Source organism: Colobus angolensis, unplaced genomic scaffold (assembly GCF_000951035.1).
Source record: "Colobus angolensis palliatus isolate OR3802 unplaced genomic scaffold, Cang.pa_1.0 Scaffold233, whole genome shotgun sequence".
NCBI lineage: Eukaryota > Metazoa > Chordata > Mammalia > Primates > Cercopithecidae > Colobus > Colobus angolensis.
The window spans coordinates 274,502-288,129 of NW_012115522.1; the positions used below are offsets into that span (position 1 = coordinate 274,502).

The following is a 13,628-nucleotide window of genomic DNA, read 5'->3' on the forward strand; positions in this document are numbered from 1 at the left end:
CGGCGGGGGCGGCCAGGCCGAGGGGCGTCTGCGATTGTTCTCAACAACCCCTCCCCCACCCCACCCCGTGTGTCTGTTTGTCACTTGCAGCTGAAGATGGAAAGAGCCAGGCGAAGGGGAGGCGGCGGCGGCCGCGGCCGCGGAGGCAAGAATGTAGGGGGCTCTGGCCTAAGCAAGAGTAGACTCTATCCCCAGGCCCAGCACTCCCACTACCCCCACTACGCGGCCTCAGCCACCCCTAATCAGGCCGGGGGCGCAGCCGAAATCCAGGAGCTGGCCTCCAAACGAGTGGACATCCAGAAAAAGAGGTTTTACCTAGACGTGAAGCAAAGCTCCCGGGGCCGCTTCCTAAAGATAGCCGAAGTCTGGATAGGGAGAGGCCGGCAGGACAACATCAGAAAGAGTAAACTGACCCTCTCCCTGTCTGTGGCAGCGGAGCTGAAGGACTGTCTAGGGGACTTCATCGAGCACTATGCCCACCTGGGCCTGAAAGGCCACCGGCAAGAGCATGGCCACAGCAAAGAGCAAGGCTCCAGGAGGAGACAGAAGCACTCGGCACTCTCCCCACCAGTCTCGGTGGGGTCCGAAGAGCATCCTCACAGTGTCCTGAAAACAGACTATATCGAGAGGGACAATAGGAAATATTACCTAGACCTAAAGGAAAATCAGCGGGGTCGCTTCCTACGGATTAGACAAACCATGATGCGGGGGACTGGCATGATAGGTTATTTTGGCCACAGTTTGGGCCAAGAACAGACTATTGTCCTCCCAGCACAAGGAATGATTGAGTTTCGTGATGCCCTGGTTCAGCTGATTGAAGACTATGGCGAAGGAGACATAGAAGAACGAAGAGGTGGAGACGATGACCCACTAGAACTCCCAGAAGGGACTTCTTTCAGAGTGGACAATAAAAGGTTCTACTTTGATGTGGGCTCTAATAAATATGGAATTTTCCTGAAGGTAAGTGAGGTGAGACCACCTTACCGTAATACTATTACTGTTCCATTCAAAGCTTGGACAAGGTTTGGGGAGAATTTTATCAAGTATGAAGAAGAGATGAGGAAAATTTGCAACAGCCATAAAGAAAAGAGAATGGATGGCAGAAAGGCCAGTGGTGAAGAACAAGAATGCCTCGACTAGAGTGAAATTGAACTCCATCAGGCAAAATTTAAAATCACAAATTGGCTAAAAGTACTGATCCATTATCCTTTGAAGAAGTTTTTCCTCTTTTTTGGCCCGTTGTTACTAGTAATACCTCTAGTAGTTGATACTTCAAGAAGTCTGATTCTCATGTTATGTTACACATAGATCACTATAATTCTTACGGGAATTCCAACCTTCCCAGAGCTAAATAGTTTAGCTGCTTCAACTGCTCCAGACTATTGAAGTATGCAAATCAGCACAAAATGTGACATTCTGACATTCTAAATACCATAACTAAGATTTACATTGCACTATGACATAATCCTGAAAAAAGATACATAAATGGAAGTGTGACTTTCTATTTAACAAATTCCCCAAAAAGTATTTTAATCCCACTTCATTAAAAGCTGCTAAGCTTACCTGTAGGGCAGTTACCACAGAAACAGAAATTGACCTCCAGTATAGATAAATATATTTACTTATAAAAGGACAAGTAGATGTATATTGTCCATTGGATAACTGAATATTTATACCATCAAAGGATCAAATCTTATTATCTAATTAAACCTTAAAAATACAGTTTCATAATATTTCTTAAGAATACTATAGTGTTCTATAATTTCAAACTGTGGTAACCCTACATTTTATAGTTACCATATCAAAGCCGTGGGAGAGTTTTAATTGGTTATTCTAAGTTTAGTTACAATCCCTTCTTTACCTCTACTTAATGTTCCTTATATTTTTATTGACTTTGCAAAGTTTCAGGAATTACTTTTATGCCACATTGAGTGAGAGGCTTCATCCAATGGCTTTGCTATGGAAATCTTGGTGTTTTAGCTTTTCATGCTAATTTGAAGATTGCGAGAGGGTTCTTCCCCAAAATAGATCATGGACTCAAGGTGTTATACTTTATGCTTCTTCTTTAACACTATTCCAGAAGGGTTGGTGCACCAATTAACTGATATAAAAATATACCTGTAATAATATATTTTAGTAGCACTTTTACAATTGCTACCCTTAAAACCATGTCAACACTTCCAGTATAAACCTGAATTTTACAGGTGTTTTAATTCCAGAGGGGATGGGGATTTTTTTTTTCTAAAAAGAATTTAGAATACAAATTTCCAGTCTGAGAAAAATATTATTTGAAGATTGGTTATAAATATATTTGAAAGGAAAATTCAGGCATTTTCCAAGGTGCTCTTTCTGACTTTACACAAGACTCACCCATTTACCTGTATTAAAAATTACTTTCCAGGAAGTGCCACAGCAATTTTTCAACACCTAAGCAATTTTTTAAACAAGTGGGTATAGTGTTATATGTGTACCAACCCATCCTGTATTAACTGACTGAAATTACATCTATTCAGCTATATCTTCTTCTGAATGAAATTATTGTCTTTTATCTTGGCTTTATTCACCTCCTACACAGTAAGTCCATCGAATCATATTTAAGAGCCAGAACACTGATTTCAACCCCCAAATATTACTCTCATTGATGAGAGCTGGCTGAATGGATTCAAATCAGAATGTAGCTCTTCTTTTCTATGCCAAAAGTAATTTAAAGTTATATCAGCAATTTTTTTCTTCCAGAGGTTTGTCCCCCAATACATTTACGTGAGGTCACTAAGAAAACTTGATGGTATGAATTAAGAAAATTAATTTCATTGGTTTATGTTACTTGAGAACAAGCAATCAGTAACCCCAACATATATACTGGTGTTGGTTGGCAGATCGTATTTCACATTTCCTCTAGTAGCGTGAAGGAATCTCATTAGTTCATTATAATTGTGGACCATCTGGATCACTATGGAACAACTGAAGGTCAGGAGATAATGTTAGTACTAGAGCTAATAGCACATGGTGGGTGTTGAGACTCTAAAAGTAGCAAGGATTTTTAAACAGTCCTAACTGTAAAATAACTATGTAGGCTTGCTAAAAAAAGTAGTTTTTGGTCTATGAAGGAGTGATGTGCACTTGAATTACTGTACTACTGATTGTTATTGCTGCCCATCATAGTGCCTATTAATAATAATCAACCTGTCAGATTTTGGCAAACTGGAGCTGTGAATATTCTAGTATTTGATTGTTCCTATCGCTATTGCTATGAGTGTATACTCTCTCTTAAAGTCTTCCTTTCTAAAATATTTATATCCATTAGGTCTAAATGATTTCCTTTTACCTTTTTGGGTCTGATAAGATTTGAGTATGTGTCTATATCTATATATATACACACACATATATGTATATATATGCATATACATATATATGTATGTATACATACATACAATACCATGTCAGACTTAAAGATAAATATCTTTAACTCATTGTATATAAACACTATTAAATTTAGTTTTCCATTAATTATTTAAGTAAAGAATTAGTTAAGCAGCCAGATTTTCTACCTTGTATGTATAGTTCAAAGTTTTTACCATCTCAAAGCTGCAGATTAAATAGATGCATACATACTGGCAATTGAATATACTCTAAAATTATTAAGCCTTCTGCCAGTCCTTTTGTTTCATTTTTTCATAATCATTGAAAAATGAGATGATGCTATGATTTTTTGATACTTAAAATTCCCAAGAATTCATTAGCCATAATTAAATATGATCCAGTTCAAAACTCTGGTCTTAGGACATGTATTGCCATGTATCTTATAAAATAAGCTACTGTTCTTATCTGTGCAATATTCACTTTATTTATTGTCATTTGTAACATACATGGAGCTGCAAGTGTTCATGGTATCCTTCAAAATAGCAGAAACCCTGCCTTGAAGACATTAAACTCTTAAGGCAACTGGAAGTTAGAAGTTAAAAAATGAGCATGAAAGTTAGTAACCAAAAGTACTAGTTCACTGTATAATTCTAAAACACTGATGATGTTTGCACATAATAATCCAAGCATAATGTGGTGCAGGCTCAAAACTGTAGTAATATAAGCTAATAGTATGAAATTTGGAAACGGGTTCCTCTTGATAGTTGGCAGTGTGCTCCTAGCAATTGAAAGCAGCACTAATCTGTTGCTTATATGCAAAAGATGCAATGTATTATAAAGATATTAAAGTTCTGCTACATTTTATAATTTTCCTTGTTAAAGCCCCAAACTGCCATGTCCCTGAAACTTGAGTCAAACACAAGCTTATTTGCACTAAAGAGCATGGCCAAAAAAATAAATGACAGGGTGGAAAAACTAGTTGGAACCTCTTGAAATAATTGGTTCTGATAGGAGAATTTCACATTTGTCTATTTGAAAGCTATATGGTCCAGGCAGACAATCTGTCAGTTCACTAATTTAATAATGCACTTTACCTTTTGTATATAGAAGATGTACATTTATGCCACTTGACAGGTGGGATGTGTTTCAATAACTATGTAGCTAGAATCTATAAGGTGATCTCTTGCATGCATATGTTTGTGTTGGAACTGTTGTTGTAACAGGTTTCCATTAAATCAGTATAATGGAGAAGGGTAGAAGATGCTTTTGAAACAAATCCCGGTATATTTAACAAATAATTTTAAAGTAGAGTTCACATTTGATGTCTTAAGAACTAGAATAAATAAAATACTATTTCCAACCCAAATTCGTATATTTAGTTGAGATTCCCCATAATGCCCTGACAGTTAATTTGGGGAATTTGTCCAGACCAAATTTTTTTTCAATCATTGTTTCATTGTTGATATATATTTAAGTAATGAATAAATATGCAGTACATAATATTATACTCAAATTAAAAGTGTGGTTAGCTGATGTGGCATTATTTAAAGAACACTCAGACTAAAGAAATAAGGTTTCAAGTTAAGGAAATGCAAGGAACCTATGAACAGTCACTAACACCAATATGATATCTCAGAATTCACAGAAGTACTAACCTTCACCAACTAAAAAGGGTATTGGGAGATTTAGCGTATCCTTCCATCTTAAAAGCTTCTTAAGATGTACATTTGAAAACTAGATAACTGTTACTTAATAATACTTTACTGAGAAACACTGTGTACTAACAATTCATCAAGAGTGTGCTATATTTACTGCGTTCATTTTATATCTATAGATAAGAATACATTATATAGTCATCCTACCTTAATATAATCATGTATTTATATTGTAATTTTGCAAATATTTTCCATAAAATAAACATTTATCTGAGCTGCACAATTTGAAGAGGATGAAATTGGAATACACCCTCAGATGCTCATTTTAAATAAGCAGCTACCATTGAAAGCTGATGTATGTATTATTGTTCCTTTAAATTTGGGTTTGTGGTATATTTTAATATTTAAATGAATAGGACTTAATTTGAATTTTAAGTGGTTTTCTGCAAATAATTTTTTCATAAGTGTGAGCTTTTTTTCCTGCTTATCTCCAAATGTTTTTCATTGGAACTATTTATGAAATCCTGTTCAAAGCTTTATGTAAGGGGTTTGCTTAGTCACCACTTAGTGTGAAGTCTGTCTTTACTAAAACACCAAAAACATCTTCGACAACATACAAAGAGGAGTGAACATTGATTCTATGCCTACAGAATAATACAGGTGTAATATTTATCACTGCCTGAAAAGGATCTTAAAACCCTTCTGAAATTTCCTTAAATGTTTCTTGAATTTCAAAGAGAAATGGTGGCTAATGGCTAGCCCATCAGAGAAAGAGAATAAGTATGATAACAAGCTGTTGATACAACCCATAGTCCACCATACTGTAGCAATGAAGTTCAGGGAAAATGTGCTTTTCCCAACTTAATATCATGTGAAAATTGGGTTTTCAGATCACAGTAACTCTGTCATAAAGAAAATATACCCAAATTTAGTAGGTAGAGCTTAGAAAAATAATATATGTATAAGTATATATTTTCATGTATAGTGGAAAAAAATCCATAGTTGTTATTAATTTGACATGCTATTTTAAATCATTTAAATTTATTTTGGTAATAAGATTTTAATCAATATTTTTGAATGGGGAAAAACATACATATAATACAAAATGGAAACAGTATAGATGGGTAGAGGGTGAAAAGTAGCAACCAATGTTAGCAATTTCTTGTGTATCCTTCTAGGGTTACTCTGCATATACAAGTATATGTGTATGTATATATATATATATATATTCTTTTTAAAAACATACAGATGAAAACATATTATATATACTGTCTTGTACCTAGTAGGTTCAATTTCAGATCTGTCATTTTAAGTGACTTTTTTTTAACTTAGATATCATACTTGAGCTAGTTAACATATCACTTAATTTGAAATATATTACTATACCAAGGAAATATCAAGGAAATTTTGAATGAATCCCATTGGTATTTACTTAAAATGCAAATATATGTGTATTTTAAATATACAAATATTCAGTTTATCCTACTAGTTTCCCTTCCCTCTTCCTAGCCATCTTGCCTTCCTATATTCCCCTCACGAATATATTGGTCTTTTTCCTGAAGTAGTGCAGTTCAGGAGTGCCAGGATATTAAATAATTTAACCAAGTGTTATCTTAAACCGTGTTCTCTAATGAAAAACACCCATATTTAAAAGCTTTAATAAAGTATCACTTTCAATTTTTACTAATTCTGTCACTATTATCTTTATCCAAAGACCTTGCCATTATAAAAGCAAATGAGTATCAAAACTTAGTGAAAAGGTATGTTACAATTCTTTTGAAATACTTTATTAACATGAAGCCTTTATCTTTATGAGAAAGGTATAACGTTCATTTAGCAACCTCATCAAATCCAAGTTTAAGCAAATAGGTAACTCTAGACCCGATTGTTTAAAGCATTGATTTTTCACTGAAGGACCAAGAGTCTGTCAGTAGTCTTGGGACTAAAGGTGCTGGGATGATTTGGGGAATGAGTAAAAATTGGGGTGCTATGAGGTTACAAGTACAGCTAAACTGTCTCCAGTCTCTGCTGGAAGAATATGAAATGGTCAATATAATTTTTAATGAAGTTAGCATTATTACTATTCCTATAAACATAAACAAAGCTGCTTTAATAGTTTTGTGAGCACTCCTCCCCCAAAATCATAATTCTCTTTTCATTCCCATCAAGAGTGCATTTTGATACGACTTTTCTATTGACCACCAAGAAAAAATTATCTGAAAAATGAAAGATCCCATACTTGAGTCCTGAAAGATGCTATCTAATTATGAATTAAAGCAACCAGAGTAAAAGATCCAATACAATTGTAAATATCTTTTAAAATGTGGGTTGAGGAAGAAGAATTTTTTCACGGATTGGTATCCATGAATTTTATGAACATGTCATAAGGTTTACAAATTTAAAGCATTGCTTTAAACTTTAGAATAATAGCTCTATATTTGGTAGCATAATGTCATGTTTACAAAATGAGAGAGGTGTTAAAAGATAAGATCCTCTTAAACATATTTTAAAAGCATAAAAGAGTTTGCTCCCTTTATTTTCATGCTGAATAATTCATTGTAAAATTCATTAAAAATTCATCTTTAGGAATGAATTTTGCTTAAACTTAGGCTGAAAAATATTAATAATTTCCCATCCTTAATTGAAGAGCTTCCCATGTTGGTGCTTTCTGGTAAATTATATTTTTCAAACTTTATGTTCTTTTGAATATTTCTTATGAAAAATTACATATTTTTATTGGGGCCAGTGACATCCACCGGTAAATAAAACATAATAAATTAGTGCTGCTATAGTGAAGTTACTTTGTGATATGAATATGAAGAAGAAAAACTCATTTAAATGGAATATATACTTTCTTGTCTAATATTGTTAACTTATTTATGATTAAGTAACAGTTCTCTGTCTTCACACTTTACCCTCTTAAACTTAATTTTTGCAAAAAATTGTTCTATTCGATTTTCATTTTCCTAGGGAAAGGGAAAAATAGCCCCTAATGAAAAGTGTTTATAGTATTTAAAAGAGTTGCTCAAAGTGTAAGATTGGGGGGAAAAAGCTTATGTTGGTTTTTTTGTCTTTATCAAAATAATGGTATAAATCTGATTATCTTATTTGATCTGATTAAAGTCAGGATTTATTTTATCAGAAACTTTTATATTCAAAACATATTTATTATTTTATTTTTCTTAAAGAAAATGGTTCTCTTGGATAATACAGAAATCTTCAGGATTTTGTTGTGGATTCGATGGGTTGTTGCCTAGAGGTAGCAAACAGCAAAGAAGAAATAGGAAAGAGAAATACAGTGGCTGATTATTTTGCCTGTCCATAACAAAATTCATCTAAGAGAAATAAGTCATTGTCAGAACTCAATCTCTGTTTAACCTTAAAAAAAGCATTTGAGAAAGAATAATAAGATTAATTCTGCCAAGGTGTGGCCTGACCCTGAGTAAATCACTCAACTTCTGTTGGATGATTTCCTCATGTGAAAGATGAATAGCATTGTGCTGGAAGCTAAGGTTCCCTCCTACTCTAAACATTTAAAATTCTGTATCAGTGGACTGTGAAAGGAAAAATAGATGGATAATACCAGAGTTGGGAAGTGTGAGAGTTTATCTGTTTACATTAAAAACAACTATAACGATGCAGCAACCTGTGATGATACCCAACGGAACAATGCAAAAAATGTCAGTTTTATAATATGTATGTATTTCTTTAGCCACACAAAATAAAATTTTGTTTCTAGTCCTTATTAAGACCAAGTTGTTGTATACTAACTACATAACTATCCTAAACTTTAATTTTTTAAAAGAAATATTTTTAAATATTGATTATGTCCCATCTCTTTATTATATCCAATATCTCATTATTTGGAAGGAGCATTGCTTGTTTCTGCATATTCTGTAATCATTTTTTATATTCTGCATGGCAAAGGAATTTTATAGATGAATATCACTTCCTGAAATGCCATTGTTCCCAAAATAACCATAAATCACATTGCCAAATAATACTGCAGCTGTCATGGTAGTGGTCCCTACTGTCTTCGATTCCTTCTTGTTGATCCTGTCGAATATCCTATGCTAGAAATAATGATGTCTGACAAAGACCTTCGGAAAGGATATTGACCTGTGAACAGTATGGTTCTGTTTTAGAGGACCTGTAACTACTAGGGTATGCAAAGATTAACCATCTAATGGTTTGGGGGGTTTTTTTAGCCTTAAGAAGAGTCAAAGGATGGTGATTGGAAGAGAGAAGCAGCAGCACACAAGGTTTTTGTCTTAGAAGCATTTATTTATTTATTTACTTATTTATTATTACTATTTTGTTTTTTTGAGATGGAGTCTCGCTCTGTCGCCCAGGCTGGAGTGCAGAGAAGCATGTATTTAAGCACCCCAGTACTCAACTATGCAGTGCCCCACCACTGCCAGTGGAGATGATTAAAAAAGAGTGACCCATTTCTCCCTAGACCTCTCTTTTGGTGCCTGTTTATCAAAGACTCCATTTAAGAGTAACTTAAGTGTATTTTGAAGTGCATATGCATGTGTATTTTGCTAATTTCAAAAGTTTCTGTGCACATAAATTCCATTACGGAAACATTCCATATGATAACTAATCTTTGCCCTGGTGATGGTTCAAAATAGCGATTTGGTTGGTCTGTTTTCAACAAATTCTATAGAATGAATTGGCTGTTGTTAGAAAATGTTTTCTGTCTTTTCTCCTCCCTCTCCTCAAAATAGCAGATACATTTTAAATCCTTGATTGCTGCTTTTTCAGTGGTGTTTGAAATCTAAGTGGGATTTGAGAGAATACTTTCTACAAAAGTGCCATTTTGTAGAAACTTTCCTCAGCTTCCCATCAGATATTCTAAGCAACTTTACCAAAAAAACTCACCTATGTGCCAAAACTACTGAGCAAAATAAAACAACAGAACCATAGGAAAATGATGTAGGAATAAGAATAAAGATATATACAGACACCTAAAATCACAACATTCCTTATCATTTGCTAATTTACTTCAGAGACTGCTGTATTTTATTTCTAGGTTCTTCAAACTATCAGTGTGATTTATTCCAGTGATTTGTCAGTCTAGAATTTCAATAGAACAAAATCTTTTGCTGCTTAGTAAATGTGCCAAAAAGGGCATCTCATGTTATACAGTTGTAAAAATAGAATTCTAAGATTCCATTCATTATAATCCTCTTTCCTTCTTCCCTCCTGCACACTGTACCCTATTGGAAGTGGGTAAGGGCATTAATTTCTTTCACTATCACATGGACCCACTCCATCCTATTTATTTGTTCAGAAGACAATTGAAACACAATAGAGACCAGAGCTGCTCTTTGAAAATCTAGAAATTGCCCTGTGAGCTAGATCTATAGACTCTAAGAAAGAAGGGCTACTACTCCACTGAACTATTCTCCACACTCTTGCCATGTTTCTATATAAGAGTTTAAGATGAATAGAAAACCGATTTGACTTGGGATGACATGAACTGAAAGGTCAGTTACTCCAACTTTTCAACACACAGTGCATCTTCAGAAAAATATTTTTTATTAGCGTGATTGACAGGTAATTTCAGAAATGAATTTAGGCTGAGCGTGGTGGCTCACGCCTGTAATCCCAGCACTTTGGGAGGCCAAGGCGGGTGGATCACTTGAGGTCAGGAGTTCAAGATCATCCTGACCAACATGGTGAAACCCCTTCTCTACTAAAAATACCAAAATTAGCCAGGCTTGGTGGTGTGCTCCTGTAAACCCAGCTACTCAGAAAGCTGAGGCAGGAGAATTGCTTGAACCCAGGAGGCGGAGGTTGTAGTGAGCTGAGATGGCACCACTGCACTCCCGCCTGAGCAACAGAGTGAGATGCCATCTCAATAAAAAAAAAAAGAAAAGAAATGAATTTGGTCCCTAGAGAAGTTTCACCATGACCATTTTAACCGAGAAGGTGGTAAGAAAAGGAAGAGTCAATTAAGATTTATTAGTAGTAATAACTATTACTTATTGACCACCCACTGTATACTAGACATAGCTGGGCCCCTTATAACTACTATTCCTAATCCTTATAACAACCCTGTTATCATCCCCATTTTCATTTTCATATGATTTTCCAGAGGTTTATAAACTGGTTCGGAATTTCAGAATTAATGTATTTGAACGCAAATTTACACCAAAGCCAAAGGATAGTGCCCATTCAGTTAGGCCAAACTGCCTTTCAGACTTCCTATGAAGCTGATCCTTCCAACTCTAATAAAGCACAGTCTATCCCCAGTCGCCACTATACATCTGCCTCAGCTTACTAGGAATTATTTTATCCAAAACCATCCCCCTATATGTGGGACTAGTCTCACCAAAGAGATGCTTGGCTTACATGAGGATTCCGTTGGTTAAAGTTGGTGCTAATAAATACAAGTTATTTGATCTTTAGTTTACAGATAAAACCTCTAATCCTGATCAACTATTTCCAATAAATGTCATAATTTTTTAAAGGGATCAGATCACAAGAATGTAGAAGAGCTTCACAGTTTCATCCCTAAGGGCAGAGAGGAGACAAATTACTATTCACCATGGGTCTACAATTTCATTTTCATGAACCAAAACAACTAGTTATCTTAGTTTCAAAATAAATCTTACCAGTATTTTTGGATGTTTTATTGATTTCTTACAACTTTTTCCTGCCATCTTATTGATGTCTCACAACTTTTCCCGCTGTAGTCCTCCCTACATCATTCCTCTCATTTTCATGTTTAATTACCAAATTTCCCCCTCTTTCTCTTAATTCCAGTGGAATAAACAGATAATTGCTCCATTTACAGATACATATTTTTCCCCATTACTATAGGGCACTAATTTTCAAACTTCAGTGTGAATACAAATCATCTCAATGGTTTGTTAAACTACAGATGGCTGGCCCCAGCTCAAAGTTTCTGTTCAGTAGGACTGGTAGGGTGGGGAGAAGACCAAGAATGTGAAAGTCTAACAGTCCCAAGGAGAGTGGATGCTATGATCTAGGGGGACCGCACTCTAGGAACCACGTTGCTCTCAGCTGATGAGATTTTTACCTTAGCTGCAAAAGATAGTGCTAGAAAAACTCAGTCGAAACAACTAGGGTATCTGGGTAGAAAGAGGAGACTCTCAGAGCTACTCCTTCTTCTGCCTTGACAAGCTTACAAATCTTGAAACAAGCAACTTTTTAAATAAGTTGACCATGGTTTTGGAAAAAATTATTTTCTTCTCTTTTTAATAACCTTTCTGATTCCCTCTCATTTTTCAACAGCTATCTTGAGAGAAATCAGATAGGAATTAACAGTTACGAAACCTCATGTGAAAAGCTCAGCTTTTAAATATATGGAGACTGATGCATATTTTTAATTTATTATGTAATTATGGTATATAAATCTTGGTAAAGAAAAGTGAACGATTTATCTACTTAAGAATTATTAATACAAGTTTAATGACTATTAAATATTAGGACTTGAAAGATCTTGGAATTAATTTAGTCCCTTAGTTTTCCATTTTGCGACATACATCATGTAGCTCAAATGGTTCATAATTACTAGAGTAAGCTAAGTAAACAGAATTTAAAGGCTGGAGCTTAAAATGCTGATTATGTCTTAAGATATATAAATGGTGAGAAATATACTAATTTCCTCTAAAAGCATGTAGTGTTTTTACCATCTTCATGTATCCTCTCTGTACGTATAGAATGGAGGAACTATATACTGTAGTGTGTTTACAGTACCTTTTTTTGTCTGCAATCTCTGCCTCCCAGGTTCAAGCGATTCTCCAGCCTCAGTCTCCCGAGTAGCTGGGATTACAGGCGTGTGCCACTACTCCCAGCTAATTTTTGTATTGTTAGTAGAAACAGGGTTTTGCCATGTTGGCCAGGCTGGTCTCAAACTCCTGACCTCAGGTGATCTGCCTGCTTTGGCCTCCCAAAGTGGTGGGATTACAGGCATGAGCCACCACCCCCGGCCTATAGTACTTTTCTTTAGATTAACAATTGAACTCATTGCTTTAAAATTAGAGATATTGGCTGGGCCCGGTGGCTCACGCTTGTAATCCCAACACGTTAGGAAGTGGAGGCAAGCAGATCATGTGAGGTCAGGAGTTCGAGATCAGTTTGACCTACATAATGAAACCCCATCTCTACTAAAATACAAAAATTAGCCAGGCATATAGGCAGGTTCCTGTAATTCCAGCTACTCCGGAGGCTGAGGCAGGAGAATCACTTGAACCCAGGAGGTGGAGGTTGCAGTGAGCCAAGATTGCCCCACTGCACTCCAGCCTGGACAACAGAGCAAGACTCCCTATCAAAAAAGGGAAAAAAAATAGAGGTGTTTCACCTGAACACTCATTGAGCCCACTTTCTATAACTAACATATTTTTAAATAATTTATTCGATGCTTGCCAACTTCGTAGATATTCTGTACTATAATTAATATGTTGATCAAAATTAATAAAACCATATTTTTTTGAGATGGGGTCTCGCTCTGTTGCCCAGGCTGGAGTGCAGTGGCAAGATTTCGGCTCACTGCAAGCTCCGCCTCCTGGGTTTACACCATTCTCCTGCCTCAGCCTCCCGAGTAGCTGGGACTACAGGCGCCCGCCACCACGCCCGGCT

The 13,628-nt window shown here is 35.6% G+C and overlaps 1 protein-coding gene across 1 annotated transcript in view; it reads left to right on the forward strand.

Annotated features, from left to right (window-relative positions):
- The first annotated feature begins 96 nt into the window (after positions 1-96).
- PURG (purine-rich element binding protein G) overlaps positions 97-13,628 on the forward strand; it is a 39,976-nt gene continuing 26,444 nt past the window's right edge. Inside the window, exon 1 of the mRNA XM_011944530.1 lies at positions 97-960. Within this exon, the coding sequence (XP_011799920.1) occupies positions 97-960 (864 nt within the window). The remainder of the gene's footprint in view (positions 961-13,628) is intronic.